Raw genomic sequence first — 17637 nt, forward strand, 5'->3', positions numbered from 1 at the left:
CTGCCCCGCCCCTCCCGCCCCCGCCTCCTTTGCTCCGCCCCGCCCTTCCCTGCGGACACTTTGCGCCTGCGCACTGCGTCCAGCGCGCTCCCGCCCTCGCGCGCGCTCCCGGGGGAAGAGCCGGGGCGGCGTGGGAGGCTCGAGCAGGATGAGAACCTGAGGAGGAAGGAGCGTGGCCAGCGCGCAGGCCCAGAACCGCCCGAGCGCCGGCTGCGGGCGACGCCCCAGAGCGGAAGAGGGAAGTGGAGGCACCAGGCTTCGGGTTCCTGCGGGGCTGGGCTCGCTGAGGTACAGACAGCTCCTAGAGGAGGCCTTCGCCGCCGCTCCGGATCGAGGATGTCGAAGAACACGGTGTCGTCGGCCCGGTTCCGGAAGGTGGACGTGGATGAGTATGACGAGAACAAGTTCGTGGACGAGGAAGATGGGGGCGACGGGCAGGCCGGGCCCGACGAGGGCGAGGTGGACTCCTGTCTGCGGCAATATCCTTGCACTCGCCGACCCCCCACCCCACCCACCCGGCCCTCCTCCCGCGACCCCGCGCTGCAGGGCGGCGGCGGCGCCTGGGACCTCTGCCTGGGGCCCCCATTCCGGCTGGGACCTGTGTCCGTTTCTCATCGGGGCGCCCCGAGACCCCGGGGACCCGCCCTCGGACACCACCCCTGCAGCGCACCTTCCGCGCCCCGAGTCCTCAGGTCGCGCGGGTCCTGCCTCCCGCACCCTGGCTCTGCGAGCCGCGCCCTCGCGGCGCCGGGCCGGCACCTGGCTCCCCGGGACTGACCGGGGCGCCGTTCCGGGGTCACATTGGCCCCAGAAATGTCTGACGGGAAGGAATGGGCGTCTTTCTGTAGTTAACTCAGTTTTTGTTGCGATGTTTTGTTCTGGTAGCGTGAGGATAGTTGATTCCTTGCCGGGAGAGAGGGGGCGGTTTGCAGAATGAGGCCCCTCTGTCCTTCCAGCCTGGGGTCCTTTTTTTTTAAGGTATTTGGCAAAATACAAGTTGCACAAAATTGGTTAACCGTGGGGAGGGGTGTAAATACAAAGCAAGCGAAAGTCCGAGATGGAAGCTTGGAGGCTTTGCCCGCCGCGCAAAGGACGGTAGCGAGAAGACGGAAGGCAGCAAGTGGAGAATTCCTGGAAATGGTTCCAGTAAACCCCAATGAATGGAATAGAAGAAGATGAGCCATTTGTCCAAAGCAGAGCCATTTCTGCAATCCTGAAATCGTTACCATTTCTGTTGAAAGGTGGCTGTCAGTTCCTGGGTTTTGTTTTTGAATATTTGAATATTCATAATTCTGCACATTTGCATCAGATCCTTTTTTAGAAAAGTGTAAATGTTGCAATAACCAAAGCTGTAATTTTAAAGATTCTCAAATACTGAATCCACTCATTTCTAATTATTCTTGGGTGTATTCATAAGGAAAGCTTTGCAGACTCTTTCCTCATCAATATCCTATTCAATTATAAAAGGTAAATAGATGAGTGACAATATTTCGTAGGAACTGTATTTGGTCTTAAAGGCACCTAAAATACAGCTTTAAACATTTATCAACGTACAGATGCTTCTTTGAGTTCCACAACCTTCACAGTCAGCTGTTGCTACTTTGCATTATTTAAATACTTAAGTGTTTGGGGTCTTAAAAATGAGCCAGTCTACGAAAGGCCTGCTTCTCTAGAAGTCGATTAAACCTTGAAAATAACAGCTTACCACCAACCATAGTTTTTTTCCTTTGGAAAATAAGTGGTGAACATTATTCTGTCTAAAAACATTCTTTATGATGAATGAATGATGTTTTCGAAGCCGACTTATTTTAGATGATACGAGATGACTCTTAGAGTGGATCTGCTTATAAAGATAGTCTCTTCTGCTTTTGTTACAACCAGAAGAGACGGATGCTGGTCAGGCACCACAGATGGAGGAACAAGTGAGCTCTGTGTGGTTTTCCTTTTAGGGGAATGACTGTACATTCTGACAGTCTGATTGGCCTTCCGTGTCTCATACATGCTAACTCACTGGTGCTTTCAAAGAGAAACTAAATTTAATAGGTATGGCCTAAGACAGTGTGAATAACCTTGTGAAATATGAGAGAAAATATCCAAAACAGAGTTAAGTCACCTAAGGGTCATTGACTTATATGTTCTCTAATGCCTCTTTTCATCCATACTGAGAGATGACTGACATATGTCATTCATATTGCTAGAGTAATCTACCAGCATTGTCTACCATCATTTCAATTAATATAGAATATAATTCTAGCAAAAGTTTGATATTTATTTTTCCAGTTAGAATCATATAAAAAGACATGTTTTGATTGAGGTTAGGCTGTTTAATTTGAGGTCCTAATAATCATGATACATAGTTTATAGAGTTTTATTATAAATGTCACTGAATAATATTTCCACATGTGTCTTACTAGAAAATGAGAGGTTAGCAAGATGTTCATTTGATAATTAGAACCAAAGAGGAAACTGTCTTTGCTTTATTAGAAAAATAATCACATGTTCTTTTTTGTTTTCAGTATTTTATCTTTGATTGACATACTTGAAAGCAACATGTTGAATTTTTTCAATATTGAGCATAGTGACCATAGTAGTTTTTCTTTCTGTGCATAAAGTCAAGTCTTAAGAACCAGTGGTAGTTACAGTGCTTTCCTGAGGGCTGCCCTTTGCTGCTATCCCCTTAACCTCCATCACAGGAAACATGACAGCCGCCCTGCAGGCAGCTCTGAAAAACCCCCCTCTCAACACCAAGAGTCAGGCGGTGAAGGTGAGTCACAAATAACAAGTGATCTCTGCTGGTCTCCTGGTACACTCTTACCAAATCCTCTAGTGTCACACAGTGAGCAGATATTTGAACTAGTTGCTCTCTGTGACTGACATAAAAGAGCTTATAGTGCAGTTTGATAGATTAAAAATTTACATGTGAAAAATAATACTCTCAGATCGAGTTATGATAATGCTGCCTGGAAGACACACTGAATTCAAATGACAGAGATCATTTCTGTGTGTTTTTAGAGGAGGCCACAGGATGGATTTGAGGAAAGGCTTGAAGAATAAGTAAAACTTTGCCCTGGCCAGTTTGGCTCAGCGGTTAGAGCATCAGCCTGCGGTCCGGAGAGACCCAGGTTCGGTTCCCGCTAAGGGCATGTACCTCGGTTGCAGTTTGTCCCCGGCCCTGGTTGGTCGTGCGAGTGGCAGCCACTCGATGTGTCCCTTTCACATCGAGATGTTTCTCTCTCTCTCTTCCTCTCCCTCCCTCCCGCTCTATCTGAACAAAAAATGGAAAAATGTCTTCGGGTGAGGATAAAAAAAATAATAATAAGTAAAACTTTTACAAAATAAACAGATCTACTAATTTTCTTTTGAAAGATTTTGTAAAGTTATACAATATTTATTATAGAAAAGTCAGATGTAAGGGATAAAAGAGGTAATCACCCAAAATCCCACCACCTTCAGATCATAGTTATTACTTTTGGTTGTTGCTAGAGACTTACACAGTTTTTCTATGAGTGTTTTTTTTTAAAATAAAAATGGAATTTTATAACCTACTTTTTTCAATTGTATAGCAATATATATGAACATTTTTCCTAGGCAAAATGTTTTTATTTCTATAACATCTTTTTTTTTTTTTTTTATCTATCCTCACCCAAGGACATTTTTGCATTATCTTCAGATAGAGGAGGAGGGATAGAGGGAGGAAGAGAGAGAAAGAAACATCGATGTGGGCCGAGGACAAACCACAACTGAGGTACATGCCCTTAGTGGGAACTGAACCCGGGACCCTGCGGTCTGTGGGCCGACGCTCCAACTGCTGAACCAGACCGGCCAGGGCTCTAACATCTTTTTTAATGGCCACTTAATAGACATGCTGCAGTTTATATATAACTAATCTCCTTTAGTCATGTATTTAGAGTATTGCCTTTTTTTTTTCTTATTGTAAATAGTACTGACGTGAACAGTTTATGGTAAGTTCTTAATTTCCTTTGAATAAATTCCTAGAAGTGAAGCGCTGGATTTTAGGATGTAGCTTTTAAGGCTTTTGCTATATATGGTATTGCCAGAAAAGTTGTGTGACTTACATTCCCTGTAGCAGCCTTTCATAATTCTTCAGAAACTATTTACTTCATTTATTGTTTTAAAAGAGGCCTAGAGCATTAACCCCATTATTTGTAGCTATTCATATATCCTAGGAACCCCAAGACTCTCCTTAGTTAAATAGTAGTAAGTAATAACTAGGTAAATGCATAATAAGTATTAGGCAACATAGTTTTTTATAAGCAGAAAATGTCTTGGGTTTTTAAAAATTGTGAGGAACATCATTGAAATTTTCACTTTACCACCTGCTTTTATATGAGTGGTTTTTTAAATCACAGCTTGAGGGTGGGAGGTTATAGCTCTGGAGGCAAGGATGTTTTTCTAAATTGGTGATTGCAGAGTCTTTAAACTGAAGGTAACAATAGATGGTAGAAACATTCTGTAAAATGTTTCTGACCAGTATTTATGCCAAAAATATCACTTTATTCTGAAAAGAAGGAGAAATGAATTATTGAAAGGGTAAATTTAGTGTTCCCTCTGCTTGGCTTGATGGGTAAAAAAACAACTTTATTGTTGGAACAAACTTTTATCAAAAAAGATTATTATAAATGAAGGTCACTATGTCTTACATCTATAGTCTCTTGACTATAGACATGAAACTTAAAATAAGTTTTATTAATAACTTATTTCTTAAGGATGGATCAAAGCAGATTTTTAAAAATCTGGATTGAACAAATTGGTAAATTATCACATCTATCTCTACTTTAAATATGTCAAGGATTGTATACTTTAATTTAGTTAATCCTCCCCTGAGGATATTTTTCCATTGATTTTTAGATAAAGTGGAAAGGAGAGAGGTGAGAGAGAGAAACAGAGAAACATCTGTGTGAGAGGGACACATCAATCGGTTACCTCCTGCACAAATCCGACCAGAGCCAAACCTGCAACCCAGGTATGTGCCCTTGACCAGGAATCGAACACATGGCCCTTCAGTCTCTGGGCCAACACTCTGACCGCTGAGCCAAACTGGCCAGAGCATATCTGTCCACTTTTGACCACCTCCATTGCCACCATGCTAGCCAAAACCAGCCTATATTATTGCAATAACTTCCTAACTGGTCTTTTGCCTTGTCCCCGGTACCACCCACCCTGCCCCAACTTATTCCCAGCTTGGCAGCTAAGGGATCCTGTTGAAATGTAAGACAGATCATGTCACTGTTCTCAGAACCATCCAACATTATTTCTCTGAGTGAAAGCCAAAGTCTCCACAATGGCCTGCAGGGCTTACTGACCTGTCTTCCACTACCTCTCACTCTTTGTCCCGCTCTTCTCCCACCACTCTGCCCCAGGCCCTTAGGTCTTCGTGCTGCTCCTTGAACACAAACTAACAGCACTCATCTTTCCTCGTCTGAAATACTTTCCTCGGGTATCCCCACAGTTTCCTCTTTCATGTCACCTCAGTGTGGCCTTTGTAAAACTAACTCCACCCACGTATGTCTAAATGTTCTGTTGTTTATTTATCCTCAGGATCGGGCAGGCAGCATTGTCTTGAAGGTGCTCATCTCTTTTAAAGCTAATGATATTGAAAAGGCAGTTCAATCCCTGGACAAGAATGGTGTGGATCTGCTAATGAAGTATATTTATAAAGGCTTTGAGAGCCCCTCTGACAATAGCAGTGCTGTGTTATTGCAGTGGCACGAAAAGGTAAGTTATGAATTAGAAATCTATGTGACTGGTTCCTTTATAGGAGAGAATAACAGTGACAACCCCTCCTGCCTAAATAATTTTGACTTCTTGGCTATACATCTGTTATTACAAATAAATGCACGCAAAGTTTCAATTTACGCTTACTAGCCTTGGTCTTTATTTTTATCCTCACCCGAGGACATTTTTTTCCATTTTTTGTTCAGGTAGAGTGGGGGGGGGGGGAGAAACATCGACGTGAAAGGGACACATCGAGTGGCTGCCACCCGCACAACCAACCAGGGCTGAGGACAAACTGCAGCCGAGGTACATGCCCTTAGCGGGAACCGAACCCACGCCTCTCTGGACCACGGGCCGATGCTCTAACTGCTGAGCCAAACCGGCCAGGGCTAGCCTTGGTCTTAAGAGAATTGATTTGCAGCACTTTTATTTAATGATTATTGTTTAGTAAATATAATCTTGAACTGTGAACTAAATCAAATCTTGGAAAAGAAAATAAGTAATAAAAAATCAAGAACTCAATGGCCAAGGGTGAAAACAACTCACGTTGTTTTGTTTGTCTGCTCATCAACAACAGATGAGCAGATAAACAAACTGTGGTACGTACATACAATGGAATAAAATAGAATTTTTTTCATCCAAAAAAAGGAAGATCTGATACATGCTACATCATGAATGGACCTTGAAAACATTATACAAAGTGAAATAAGCCAAACACAAAAAGACAAATACTGTGTGATTCCACTTATAAGAAATATCTAGAGCCCTGGCAGCCACTCGATGTGTTCCTTTCACATCGATGTTTCTCTCTCTCTCTCTCTGTTCCTCTCTCTCCCTCCCACTCTACCTGAACAAAAAATGGAAAAATGTCCTCGGGTGAGGATTAAAAAAAAAAAGAAATATCTAGAATAGGCACATTCATAGAGACAAAGTACCAGGGGTTGGGGAGAAGGGAGAATAAAGAGCTGATGTTTAATGGGTACAGATGTGTTTGGGCTGATAAAAAAATATTCGAAATAGATAGTGGTGAGGTCCGTACAATATTGTGAATGTATTTAGTGCCACTGAATTTGATATCTAATGATGGTTAAAAGTGGCATATTTTGTTATATATATTTACCACAATTTAAAAAAAATTGGGGGTGGATCAAGAATTTGTAAATATTTTTTACTGTTTTCATGCGTTTTATTTTGCAGTGTAAGCAGGTGCCAGTACACTATCCATCAAAGAAAAATGGGTAGAAGGGATTTTACTTTAAGTAAAAAGTGGTAATGTTTAATACCCAACTCTTATATTGCTGTAAATATTAACAATGTAACATTTAAATAGAACCAACCACAGGTAAGGACTATATTCTGTAACATCTTACAGTTCCCCAAACTCAGTTTTTCAGAAGCTATTGTCTTTGTATCTGAGTGAAAATTCACACATGTAAGACAAGAACAGCTAGTAAAAATTGTTGCTCAGCCTCAGCCGAGTCACATCAAATAAAAGTGCTAACATTTATGGGTAGGATAACCATAACTCCCAGTTTTCTCAAGATAGCCCCAGTTTATACCTGTTGTTTCAGTATAATCATGAATGGTTCCGTTTCACTCTGGGTACCATTTTGGAGAATAATTTGTATAGTCATCCTATTTATGGAACTTTTTCTGTTTGCCAGCCACTGTACTATTATGTTTCATTCAATCTTTATAACAACTCTACCAGGTATATAAACCTTTATCATCCTCAATTTACAGGAGAAGAGCCAGCTTTAAAACCTAACCAACCTAGTTCCAGTATAGCCTCGGGATCATAGCAAACACTACTTGAGCACTTATTATATTCCAAGCACTCTTCCAAAGTACTTTATAAATAATAACTCATTTAATCCTCATAAAAATACTAGGAGGGAAAGCTTGATATTCCCTGTTAGTAGATGGCAAAATTGAGGCACATATTAATTCATCATTTCTTCCTAATATCAGGCACCAGTTTTTTGCCAGCCTTATCTCCTAAGTACTTTCCAAATCATCCGCCGAGATACATCTTCAGTGTAACTGTTCGCAGCATCTTTCCCAGTTCGTTCTGTCACTTCCCAAACCGGCCTCCCAGCTACCAGTTTTGCCTCCCTCAAATCCATTCTCCACCCAGTCACCAGAGTGCTCTCTCTAGAATCCAGATCTACCCTTGTCAGTCACCTGAAGAATAAAGTCCAGGTTCCCCAGTCCAGCCTCATCTTCCTGTTATTCTTCCCCTTATGCTCTGGCAGGACCTTCCTTTTCCCTTAACACGCTGTAATGTTTCACACCTCTATACCTTGCTCATGATTTTCTCTCTACCTGAGTGCCTCCATACCCTTCTATGTCAGTCTATCACCTACTTACCCATTTATTGTATCATTTTCTCCAGGAAGCCTTACCTGACGAGTCTATAGTTCTCTCTACCCTCAGGCTAGGGATGTGCCTTCCTCTGCTCTTATAGTACCCAAAGCATAGCTCTGTCTTCCCAGTAGACCAGAAAATGCTGTATTTATTCACTTTTGTATCCCCAGCATCTAGCACAGTACCCAGTACACAAAGGTATTCAGTAAGTGTTTTTGGAATACAAGTATACTAGAGCTTCAGATTTGTAATGTTTAATCATGACTCTCAGTTTTTCAAGGTAAAGTCCAAGTTCTTAGCTATTAAGTAATCATTCTTAGTTTGGGAGAAGAAAAATGTGACAAATCTTGACTGACTAGATGGAACTTAGGTTGGTTTATCCCAGCTTGAATCTCTCCCGACAGTGCCAGAATAAGAGCAGAATCCATGTCCTAAATTTGTATTTGAGCACGTTTTAGGCAAGAACATTATGCTGTAGATCTTTAAGAACATACCGTTAATTGAAAACATCATACTAGACTGTAAATTAGTATCTCACTAGAATGTAAGCACACGAGGTCAGGGACTCTAAAAGTTTTGTTTATTACTATTCCCCAGTGCCAAGAACAGTGCCTGGTACATGATAGGTGCTCAAGAAATATTTATGAAAATCAATGAATTCAAAATCAATGGCTGCAACAACCTTCTTTAAGAAACGTGTTTACCTTGGTCTGATAATTGATTCTTTATGATTTCATCAACATTTACATTTGGTTCGTTTTCAGGCACTTGCTGCTGGAGGAGTGGGGTCCATTGTTCGAGTGCTGACTGCCAGGAAAACCGTGTAGTCCAGCAGGGACTGGGTTATCTTCGTGGGCGTCGGAGTTGCTGGTACAAAGACCAAAACAACCAAATGCCACCATTGCCCTTTGGGTAGCACCTGTTTCTCTCAGCTTTGCCTTCTTGCTTCCTCTTTCATATCTGTAAAGAAGAAAATTACATATCCATTTTCCTTTAATGAAAATTGGGATAATATAGAGGCAATTTTTCAACAGGAGTGTTTCACGCTCTCAAAACTATTTCTGTAATGTGTATACCAGTCTGTACATAATATAATTTACATTCAGGTTTAACTGTGCAGTTTTCAACCTCTATTGGCTTGTGGGTTTTGTTTCGCTGTTTTTTGGTTTTTGGTTTTGTTTTGCCTAATAGTGATTCATTTGATGTCAATTTGATGACAATTTCCTAACTCAGTGCTAGCCAGGAAATGATCGTTATTAAAAATATGTTTGAGAAACTGGCAGCTGTCAACATGGTAAAACTGGACCATGCTTCCCTTATTTAAGCAAAATGTGTTTCTGGCACAAGTGGTTGATGAACGCCACTGTCAAGTTCTAGCTTTGTTTCTGCTTCTCTCCAGATTACGTGAGTTTAAGTATGCTTCTCTTCTCTGCATCCAACGATCATGGCCTCTCGGTTTCTTTGTGGTCACCAGGGTCCAGAGCAAGGAGTCTTGCTCTATACTAATGTTTCTGTGAGATACCAGAGCCTGTTGGGAATGCTCAACAGACTTTGGTTCCAATAGTACGGCCCTGTTTGGGAAAACACATCAGAAAGGACGTGGAAACTGATGTAGTTCAGACTCTGGCAGCCTTTGAATGAAATGCTTTTTTCCTTAGAACTATAGTAGCTGCCTTAAAATGATGAGATAATATAACTAGTATTTAACATGCCCTATAAATGTCTTCAGTGTTCTTCAGGGTAATTGGGATCTCAAAAGATTTGGTTCAGATCCAAACACATACACACTGTATTTTAGCTTAATGTTTTTTAAAAAAAGAAAATGCCACACAGCAAAAAGTGTTTACTTTGTTGGACAAACCAAATCAGTTCTCAAGAAAATGACTGGTGCTTATCAAAAGTTGTTATTTAGTAGCTCCAAAACCAACCACCTGAATGCATCTGACCAAGAGGAAAATCTGCCTGTTTAGTATTTACATTGGACACCAGTTTCATAATCACTGACCTATGTGAAAACTGGTACAGGAATTCTGTAAACTCTTTGCTGTTTTTGATACCTGCCTTTTGTTTTGTAAAAATGATAAAGTTCAAAAAATAAAATGTCAGTGTTGAATAATTTATTTTTCTAACTCTTATTTTATTACTTATGAATGTATCATTATTTAAAGGGAAGGATTTCCTGTTTTACCACCAGATTATTGAGCTCTTGACAAGAACTAGTGTGGTACAAAAGGTTTCTAAAGCCCTGGCCAGTTTGGCTCAGCAGTTGGAGCATCGGCCTGCAGACCAGAGAGTCCCAGGTTCGGTTTCCGCTAGGGGCACATACCAAAAAAAAAACCAAAAGGTTTTTAAAACTACTTTATTCAAAGATAAAGTAGCAGAGAAGAGGAGTCACTAATGACGGCAGAGCACTGCTGAAGCCTTTGGAGTGAGTCCATAGCTCTCGGTGCAGCCGAACAGCCGTGTTCCCACTGCCCAGAGACCCAGACTAGGCCATGGACACAGCAACAGTGTGGTGAAGGCAGGGGTTGCGGGTGGGCTGAGGGGAGGTGGGACCTCTGCAATAGTGTCAACAACAACAAGACCTGGACTAGAATGTGCAAATTGGCCTAGCAGCTACGGTCATTTATGTCCAGCTTCTGAAGTGTTTCTGACACCTCAAATCTGTTTCTTTTTTTTTATTACAGAAATGTACATTTAATTAATTCTAAGGAATGTATGACAATAGTGTTAACATATATTTCCTCAACTTCACAAACTTTCCATCTTTAAGATATCTACAATAAAAGTTTACTTACAAGTTTCTTAAGAAATCACTTCACCAATACTGTTGACACAGTTAGGATGTAACAGTCTCACTTTTTTTTTCAATTTACTCTGTACTTGTAGAAGGAACACAGTGTGCGGGTGAAGTTCCATCCCAGGGCTGGTGACGGCCCGTAGAGCAGAATGAGAGGTGCAAACGGATAGAGGAGAATTACTGTATTTTTCAAAAATGGCAATGCACTGTATTCCAGGACGGTTACAAGGATGTAATAGTTAGCAGCAATCAACCATAAGGTGTTTCCAACCAAATATCCAATGAATGTGTCTGTTAGAATGACACGGTTGATGAAAAGAAGTTGGATAAAGTGCAGAATGACTAGGAGAGGATGAAAAGCGTTCAAATGCACATCGAAGGCATAGCCCCACTCCACGCCATAGTCTCTGCTCTGCCTTTTCACCAAACACTTGTGAGAGAGAAACCACACTAGAGCTGAGATGAGAAGACCAACGCCTATTCAATCTATGAATACAACCCAAAGGCAAGCTTTGTCATCTTAGAAAATCCCATGTCCAGCACAAAGCCAAATCCTACAGCGGACACACACAGCCAGATGCTTAATAGGACCAAGAAAGCTGGGTCACCTCTGGCCCACTGATTCTTTGTCTGCTTTCGATAGTGAAAGTTTCTATAAACCCTCTGCGGGGACGTGAACAGGTAGAGAGAGCATCTGCCAGGCAGCAAACTCATAGTCCATTTGCTGGAAACGAAAAAGGCTTCTCAAGTGTTTGTAGCGCTTTGCTCCTGCTGTGTGTCTTGCTGCATCTCTGGAATTCAACACTCCGTTCCCCTGCACTGGGGAACTCCCTGAAGTACTTGGTAGCATCTTCCTGGGGGCCCCCTGCGGCCTCCACGGGCTGCAAACTAGCCCGCCACCTCGGCCAAGCAGCCACGCCGAGCAGCCGTTGGACTACCTTTCCCTTCCCGAAACGTAGACCTCAAGTCTGTTTCCTACCCCTACCTGCTCAGAGCAACCTGTGTGCTCTCCCACTGCACCTCATTCCTGCGGCAAAGCTTAGAAACGTACCGCCAATCCAGAGAGCTGTGAGGTATGAGGAGCTGAGCCATATGAATTAGAGGGAGTCAAGAAGGTATAGCCAAACCACTTACAAACTTTAAAATGAAAACAGAAGTGATATTGAAACACTTTTTCATAAAATCCTTCTGAATGTCATTTTCAACACTGTAGCACTGTGGGAAACTCTGAAGTTTTCTGTTTTACAGTCACAAGAATGGATGTATTCAGAATCTGCCAGTCCATCAGCTTCACTCGGGAGACAGTAAAAATACTGACAACTGGTGCCGCATAGGGACCGAGTCAGAATGGATGCTGCTGGGATCAGCTGGCTCACGGATGCATCTTGCCTGACGTTAGCCCAGATACACCGACCGTGACCCAGGAGTGTCCTGGTGGGAGGAGTGGGCATAGTCAGGATGACTTGTGGGAAAAAGATAAATGTTAGGGAGGACTTTCAGCCCCCAACTGGACCTTTGCCTTCCATTCCCTTCCCTTTTAAGTAAACTCTAACCATAATTGACATTTCAATAATTGATCAAATGGATAAAAGGATAAAAGAATACATACCCATTTTTTTATGGGAGGTGTTTTTGTTTCATTTTAGCCATTATGGTTTGTTTTGTCTTTGCCACTTAAAAAAAATTTTTTTTTTATCCTCACCCGAGGACATTTTTCCATTTATTTGTTCAGATAGAGTGGGAGGGAGAGAGAGAGAAACATCGACATTGCCACCTGCACGACCCAACCAGGGCCAGGGACAAACTGCAACCGAGGTACATGCCCTTAGTGGGAACCAAACCCAGATCTCTCAGGACTGCAGGCCGACACTAACCACTGAGCCAAACCGTCCAGGACTGTCTTTGCCACTTTTTAAAGGGGGACAATGACACTACACCCTGTTTTGATCATTAGGTAACAGCACCATTTCTTTTTTTTTTTTTTTTTTTTTTTTTATCCTCACCCGAGGACATTTTTCCATTTTTTGTACAGATAGAGTGGAAGGGAGAGAGAGGAAGAGACAGAGAGAGAGAAATATCGATGTGAAAGGGACACATCGAGTGGCCGCCACCGCACGACCAACCAGGGCCGGGGACAAACTGCAACCGAGGTACGTGCCCTTAGCGGGAACCGAACCCGGGTCTCTCAGGACCGCAGGCCGACGCTCTAACCGCTGAGCCAAACCGGCCAGGGCAGGTAACAGCACCATTTCAATAGCAGTCATACTTGATAGGGAATATGATGATGTCTTGAGGAAATCCATTAACACACAAGTGAAATCAATCCATAGATGGTACAAAGTAGCAAAGTACTTTTTTAAGCATTTACTGTGTTACCCGGGATCATGATGAACATAATAGAAATGTCTGGGCCTTGCTCACAAGTTGCTCGCAGCCTAATTTAGAAGTAAGATTTAAGCACTTTAAAATTGTCATGCAATTTAGTATTTGGAAGTGCAGTTAGTGTTAGGGGAACGGCGAAGTCGGGGTGGACTGGAGTGAAGAGACGGATCAACCTGAGCTAGGCCTGGCGGGGCAGAAGGGACACGGAAAACTGATGTGGACAGAGTGGAAAGAAGCCCAAGTTGGAGCCAATTGTCGCTGTTCCTATGGCTTTAATGTTTTTCCCATGAAGTTCTAAAGAGTGAAAGTTATTTATTAAGAGTAGGCTTTGATAAAGTGTATGAGGAAGATTCAGGAAAGTCATGGGATTATAGAAAATCATTTTTTTTTAGCTGAAACAGACATTGATGGTCACTTAGTCTCACCCCTTTTATAGTCGTAAAAGAATGGGGCATTAATTGTATAAGAAGGGAAGCATCTTAAATTAGTAATCAAGAACCTCCCATGAAAACATGGGTATGAATTCTTTTATTCTTTTATCCATTCGATCATTTTCTTAACATGTCAATTATGGTTAGAATGTTTATTTAAATCAGTTTGTTACCATTGAAACATCAATAGCCCTGCCCCGTGGCCCAGAGTTACACAGATTCATGAAATATGACACTAATAGCAGGAAACCAAAGTCAATTCCTTGGCATGTGGTAGCAATGTGGCTTTTCATTTCCAACGCAAGATTTCGAGTTGGAGTAGGTGGATTAAAACACAAAAGTCACCCTTTAGGGAGCACTCTGTCAGTCCCGTTATATGTTTCATCTTCAGCAATGAAGCTCAGAGAACATATGTAATAAGATCACACGGTTTGTAGGTCCCAGAACCAGAATTTCCACTCACATCTGCCTGACTCCAAGGTTATACCATGCTTCTTCCTCAAGTCCAGTGCTTGGGGGATAAGGATGTTTTCCAGGACAAGTGAGGATCGGGGCTTTCTCTAGAAACCTCAAACCTTAATGCTTGCGGGGTACGGCTGAGAGGTAAAATCCACTCAGAGGTCCCGCAGAGAGGCACAGGGGACAGGGGGAGCAGGCAGAAGCAAGCTTCAGAGAGGGGCTACCAGAGTCATCCTCAGCATGGTGATTTGTTCGCCGCGACTTTTACTTGCCTTTTTAATGTGGTGAGGTTAGAGATCGACACCCATCACCTTTATAACTCCATGAGTAAACTGACTCCTGAGGGTTTGGCTTCTCGAAGCATGCAGTTTCTCTTGAGTCTTGCTCTTTACCCAATATTTTTAGTAGGGTCTCTGTTTTCCATGTTTTTATAGATGATGCATTTTAACTCCGACTTCTATTTTCATTAGTTTCGCCATAATTGCATTTAGCAAGAACCAGAGCTGCAGTCTCTAATTTCATTAGCCAGGCTGAATAGATTATTGGCCGTAACTAAAAAATGACTTGCTTAATTAATTCCTAAGAATCACTTTGACCACCTTCACTATAATCGTCTGAGGCTCCATTTTAGAGAGACCTCACACTGGAAGCTTAGCTCCCTGTCCACCCTTCTGGAGGGCCCTCACGTTCTGGTTTCAAAGCCAAGTGATTGGAGGTTTTGCAGGGAAAATCCTGAGAAATGCAGGATCCCTGAGATAACTCTGGACTAGAAGAAATCGGGTTCAAAAGCATAGACCAGTGTGGATAAGGACCCCAGGCACCATTCACCAGGCGCCAACCTAACCACACACATTTGTGTTCTTTGTGTGTGGTGCCAGCACATGACACCAGCCTGTGGTTGGCTCGCATGGGTCAGGATAGGTTCTAACCTGCGGTTGTCCCCCTTTGCCCTTCCCGCTTGTTTTTATTTGCCTTGCATCTGTTCCTTTCCCTCATTCGTTTCTTAATATTTTCCCCTCTCTTCAGTCCCTGCGTCTGCTGCCTGCCATCCCTCTTTTTCTCTCTACTTCTCCTGCCTCATTTTCCCAATGAGCTCATCTTATGCTCCTGCCTAGGCACTCAGAAGCATTTCTACGAATTAAATGTGGTGCTCAGACAGGTTCTTTTTTTTAATCCTCACCCGAGGACATTTTTCCATTTTTTTTGTTCAGATAGAGTGGGAGGAAGAGAGAGGAAGAGAGAGAGAGAGAGAGAGAGAGAGAGAGAGAGAGAGAGAGAAACATCGACGTGAAAGGGACACATCGAGTAGCTGCCACCCGCACGACCAAACCAGGGCCGGGGACAAACTGCAACCAGGGTACGTGCCCTTAACGGGAACCGAACCCGGGTCTCTCAGGACCGCAGGCTGATGCTCTAACCGCTGAGCCAAACCGGCCAGGGCAGACAGACAGGTTCTTTTAAGTAATGCCCTCCCACAATTCTCCAAATGATTCAAAATGCTTACATTGCTTATTTCTAAACAGAAAATGCTGATTTTTATGTCCATAGGTTGCTTTGGCTAGCAATTTGAGTGAATAATTCAAGATCTAAGACTAATTTTTAAATACATATTTTCCCTTTAGATTTACAGATAACTTTACCTTTCAGACAGAAAGTGCTAGAGAGTGGCAAAGTGATTGGAAATGGAAAAATAAGCCCCCCAAAAAACAATCTAATGAGCTCTAAACCATTTAGCAAGTGGTGCTTTAAAACAAGGCTTCTTCCGTGCAGATTCCCGACATGACCCTTTCCCCCATGCCCTCTCCACTCAGCCCAATTCCACTAATAGAATATGTGAAAACCCAGGCTCAAGACCTCTGCCTACTGAAATGCCGGTGTCTCTGCACTAATCAAGGTTCAGAGGCTGGGGAAGCACAGAGGTACCGCATGTCATCGGCCTCAAGATGGTGCTACTTCCCCAAATGGACGAGCCAACCTCAAGCCACGGACGCAATGTTCACTCTTACATTTCTATTTTCCTTCATCATCTGTGTTCCTTGCATGCTGGTGGCTCAGTGGCTGAGTGTTGACCCCTGCACTAAGAGGTTGCTGGTTTGAGCCCCCGGTTGGGGCACATGCCCAGGTTGTGGGCCAAATCTCCAGTGGGGGACATCAATGTTTCTATCTCTCCCTCTTCTTTCCTCTCTCTCTGATATCAATAAAGAAAAAAAATTTTTTGATAATGATAAACATAAATTGTCTATGTTTACATCTCTTATTTCTCTATGTGGTAGTTTCCTAAGGGCCATAGACATGAAACACAGATTGAACAGTACATGACTCACCTAACCCACAATCCAGCATGCTAAAATTCCCGTATATTTCAGCCCAGCTTTTAGCTAATATTCACTAGGACATACGCTCTCGATGCCAGTCTGTACAGTCACAGTGGCTGTCTTACTCTTTCTCCAAAGTCCCTTGACATAGCTGATGCTCAACGAATATCGTTGGTTACATAATAATGATTGAGCCAAGCCACCTGACTCAGATGTCCCCAAGTTATATGTACAGGTCCTGGGGTGCCTGGATAGGACAATATGTCAGAAGCACAAATTGAAAACTATACAAAAAGTAAAATAGTTTACCCCCGAGTTCAAATAGCCTAGACCCAACCAAATTAAGTCACAAACCAATTCATTTCAATGTAGACACTTAGGCAGAGAATTTATCAGACTCAGGTGGAAATTAGAGCCACCTGGGTAGCACGTACAGCCCTTATACTGTGTAGCCATGAGCAAGTCTTGAGAGAAAGAAGCCGAGGAACGGAACTGCAGCTTACCTCTGGCTCACAGTGGCACTTTGGGAATTTCTATGGAACAAATAGCTTTCATTATTTCATTATTCAGCATCACCTTCTAAGATCAGAGATGAGCTCCAACACTTCTTATTTCTCTTAATGTAGAAATCATGAAATAGAATCCATAAACTTATATCACCTTTCTTGACTCTATTTATACTTCAATGTTTTTTGGGTTTTTTTATCCTCACCCGAGGACATTTTTCCATTTTTTGTTCAGGTAGAGTGGGAGGGAGAGAGAGGAACAGAGAGAGAGAGAGAGAAACATCGATGCGAAAGGGACACATCGAGCGGCCGCCACCCGCACAACCGACCAGGGCCGGGGACAAACTGCAACCGAGGTACGTGCCCTTAGCGGGAACCGAACCCGGGTCTCTCTGGACCGCAGGCCAACGCTCTAACTGCTGGACCAAACCGGCCAGGGCTATACTTCAATGTTTTGAATCATGTCAACACTTAGGGTAATGAATGCCAGGAATGAACAAAGCCACTGAGTAACATCAGTTTTCTTTTGTTTATCCAAAAATCGAACCAAGATTCCAGAAATAACTCTACATTAAGGTTTTCTTCCATTTTGGTGGCTAATTTAAAGGTCATTGTATTCCTTGGCCTTTTGTAATTTTATT

General features: G+C 42.6%; 1 protein-coding gene and 1 pseudogene across 1 annotated transcript; one reads left to right on the forward strand and one right to left on the reverse strand.

Annotated features, from left to right (window-relative positions):
• The first annotated feature begins 209 nt into the window (after positions 1–209).
• On the forward strand, positions 210–10203 carry ARPC5 (actin related protein 2/3 complex subunit 5). The gene is made up of 4 exons (XM_036273137.1): positions 210–479; positions 2692–2764; positions 5560–5736; positions 8868–10203. The coding sequence occupies exons 1-4, from the start codon at positions 337–339 to the stop codon at positions 8928–8930; spliced, it is 456 nt and encodes a 151-aa protein (XP_036129030.1). The 5' UTR covers positions 210–336; the 3' UTR covers positions 8931–10203.
• A 767-nt stretch (positions 10204–10970) lies between these two features.
• On the reverse strand, positions 10971–11753 carry LOC118636992 (annotated as a pseudogene).
• Between the last annotated feature and the right edge of the window lie 5884 nt (positions 11754–17637).

This window comes from Molossus molossus, unplaced genomic scaffold, assembly GCF_014108415.1.
Source record: "Molossus molossus isolate mMolMol1 unplaced genomic scaffold, mMolMol1.p scaffold_m16_p_20, whole genome shotgun sequence".
Lineage (NCBI taxonomy): Eukaryota > Metazoa > Chordata > Mammalia > Chiroptera > Molossidae > Molossus > Molossus molossus.

Coding starts and splice junctions, on each gene's coding strand:
- ARPC5 (XM_036273137.1), top strand. CDS start 337: ATGTCGAAGAACACGGTGTCGTCGGCCCGGTTCCGGAAGGTGGACGTG. Junction 2,765..5,559: donor CCAAGAGTCAGGCGGTGAAG/GTGAGTCACAAA, acceptor ATTTATCCTCAG/GATCGGGCAGGCAGCATTGT. Junction 5,737..8,867: donor TATTGCAGTGGCACGAAAAG/GTAAGTTATGAA, acceptor GTTCGTTTTCAG/GCACTTGCTGCTGGAGGAGT.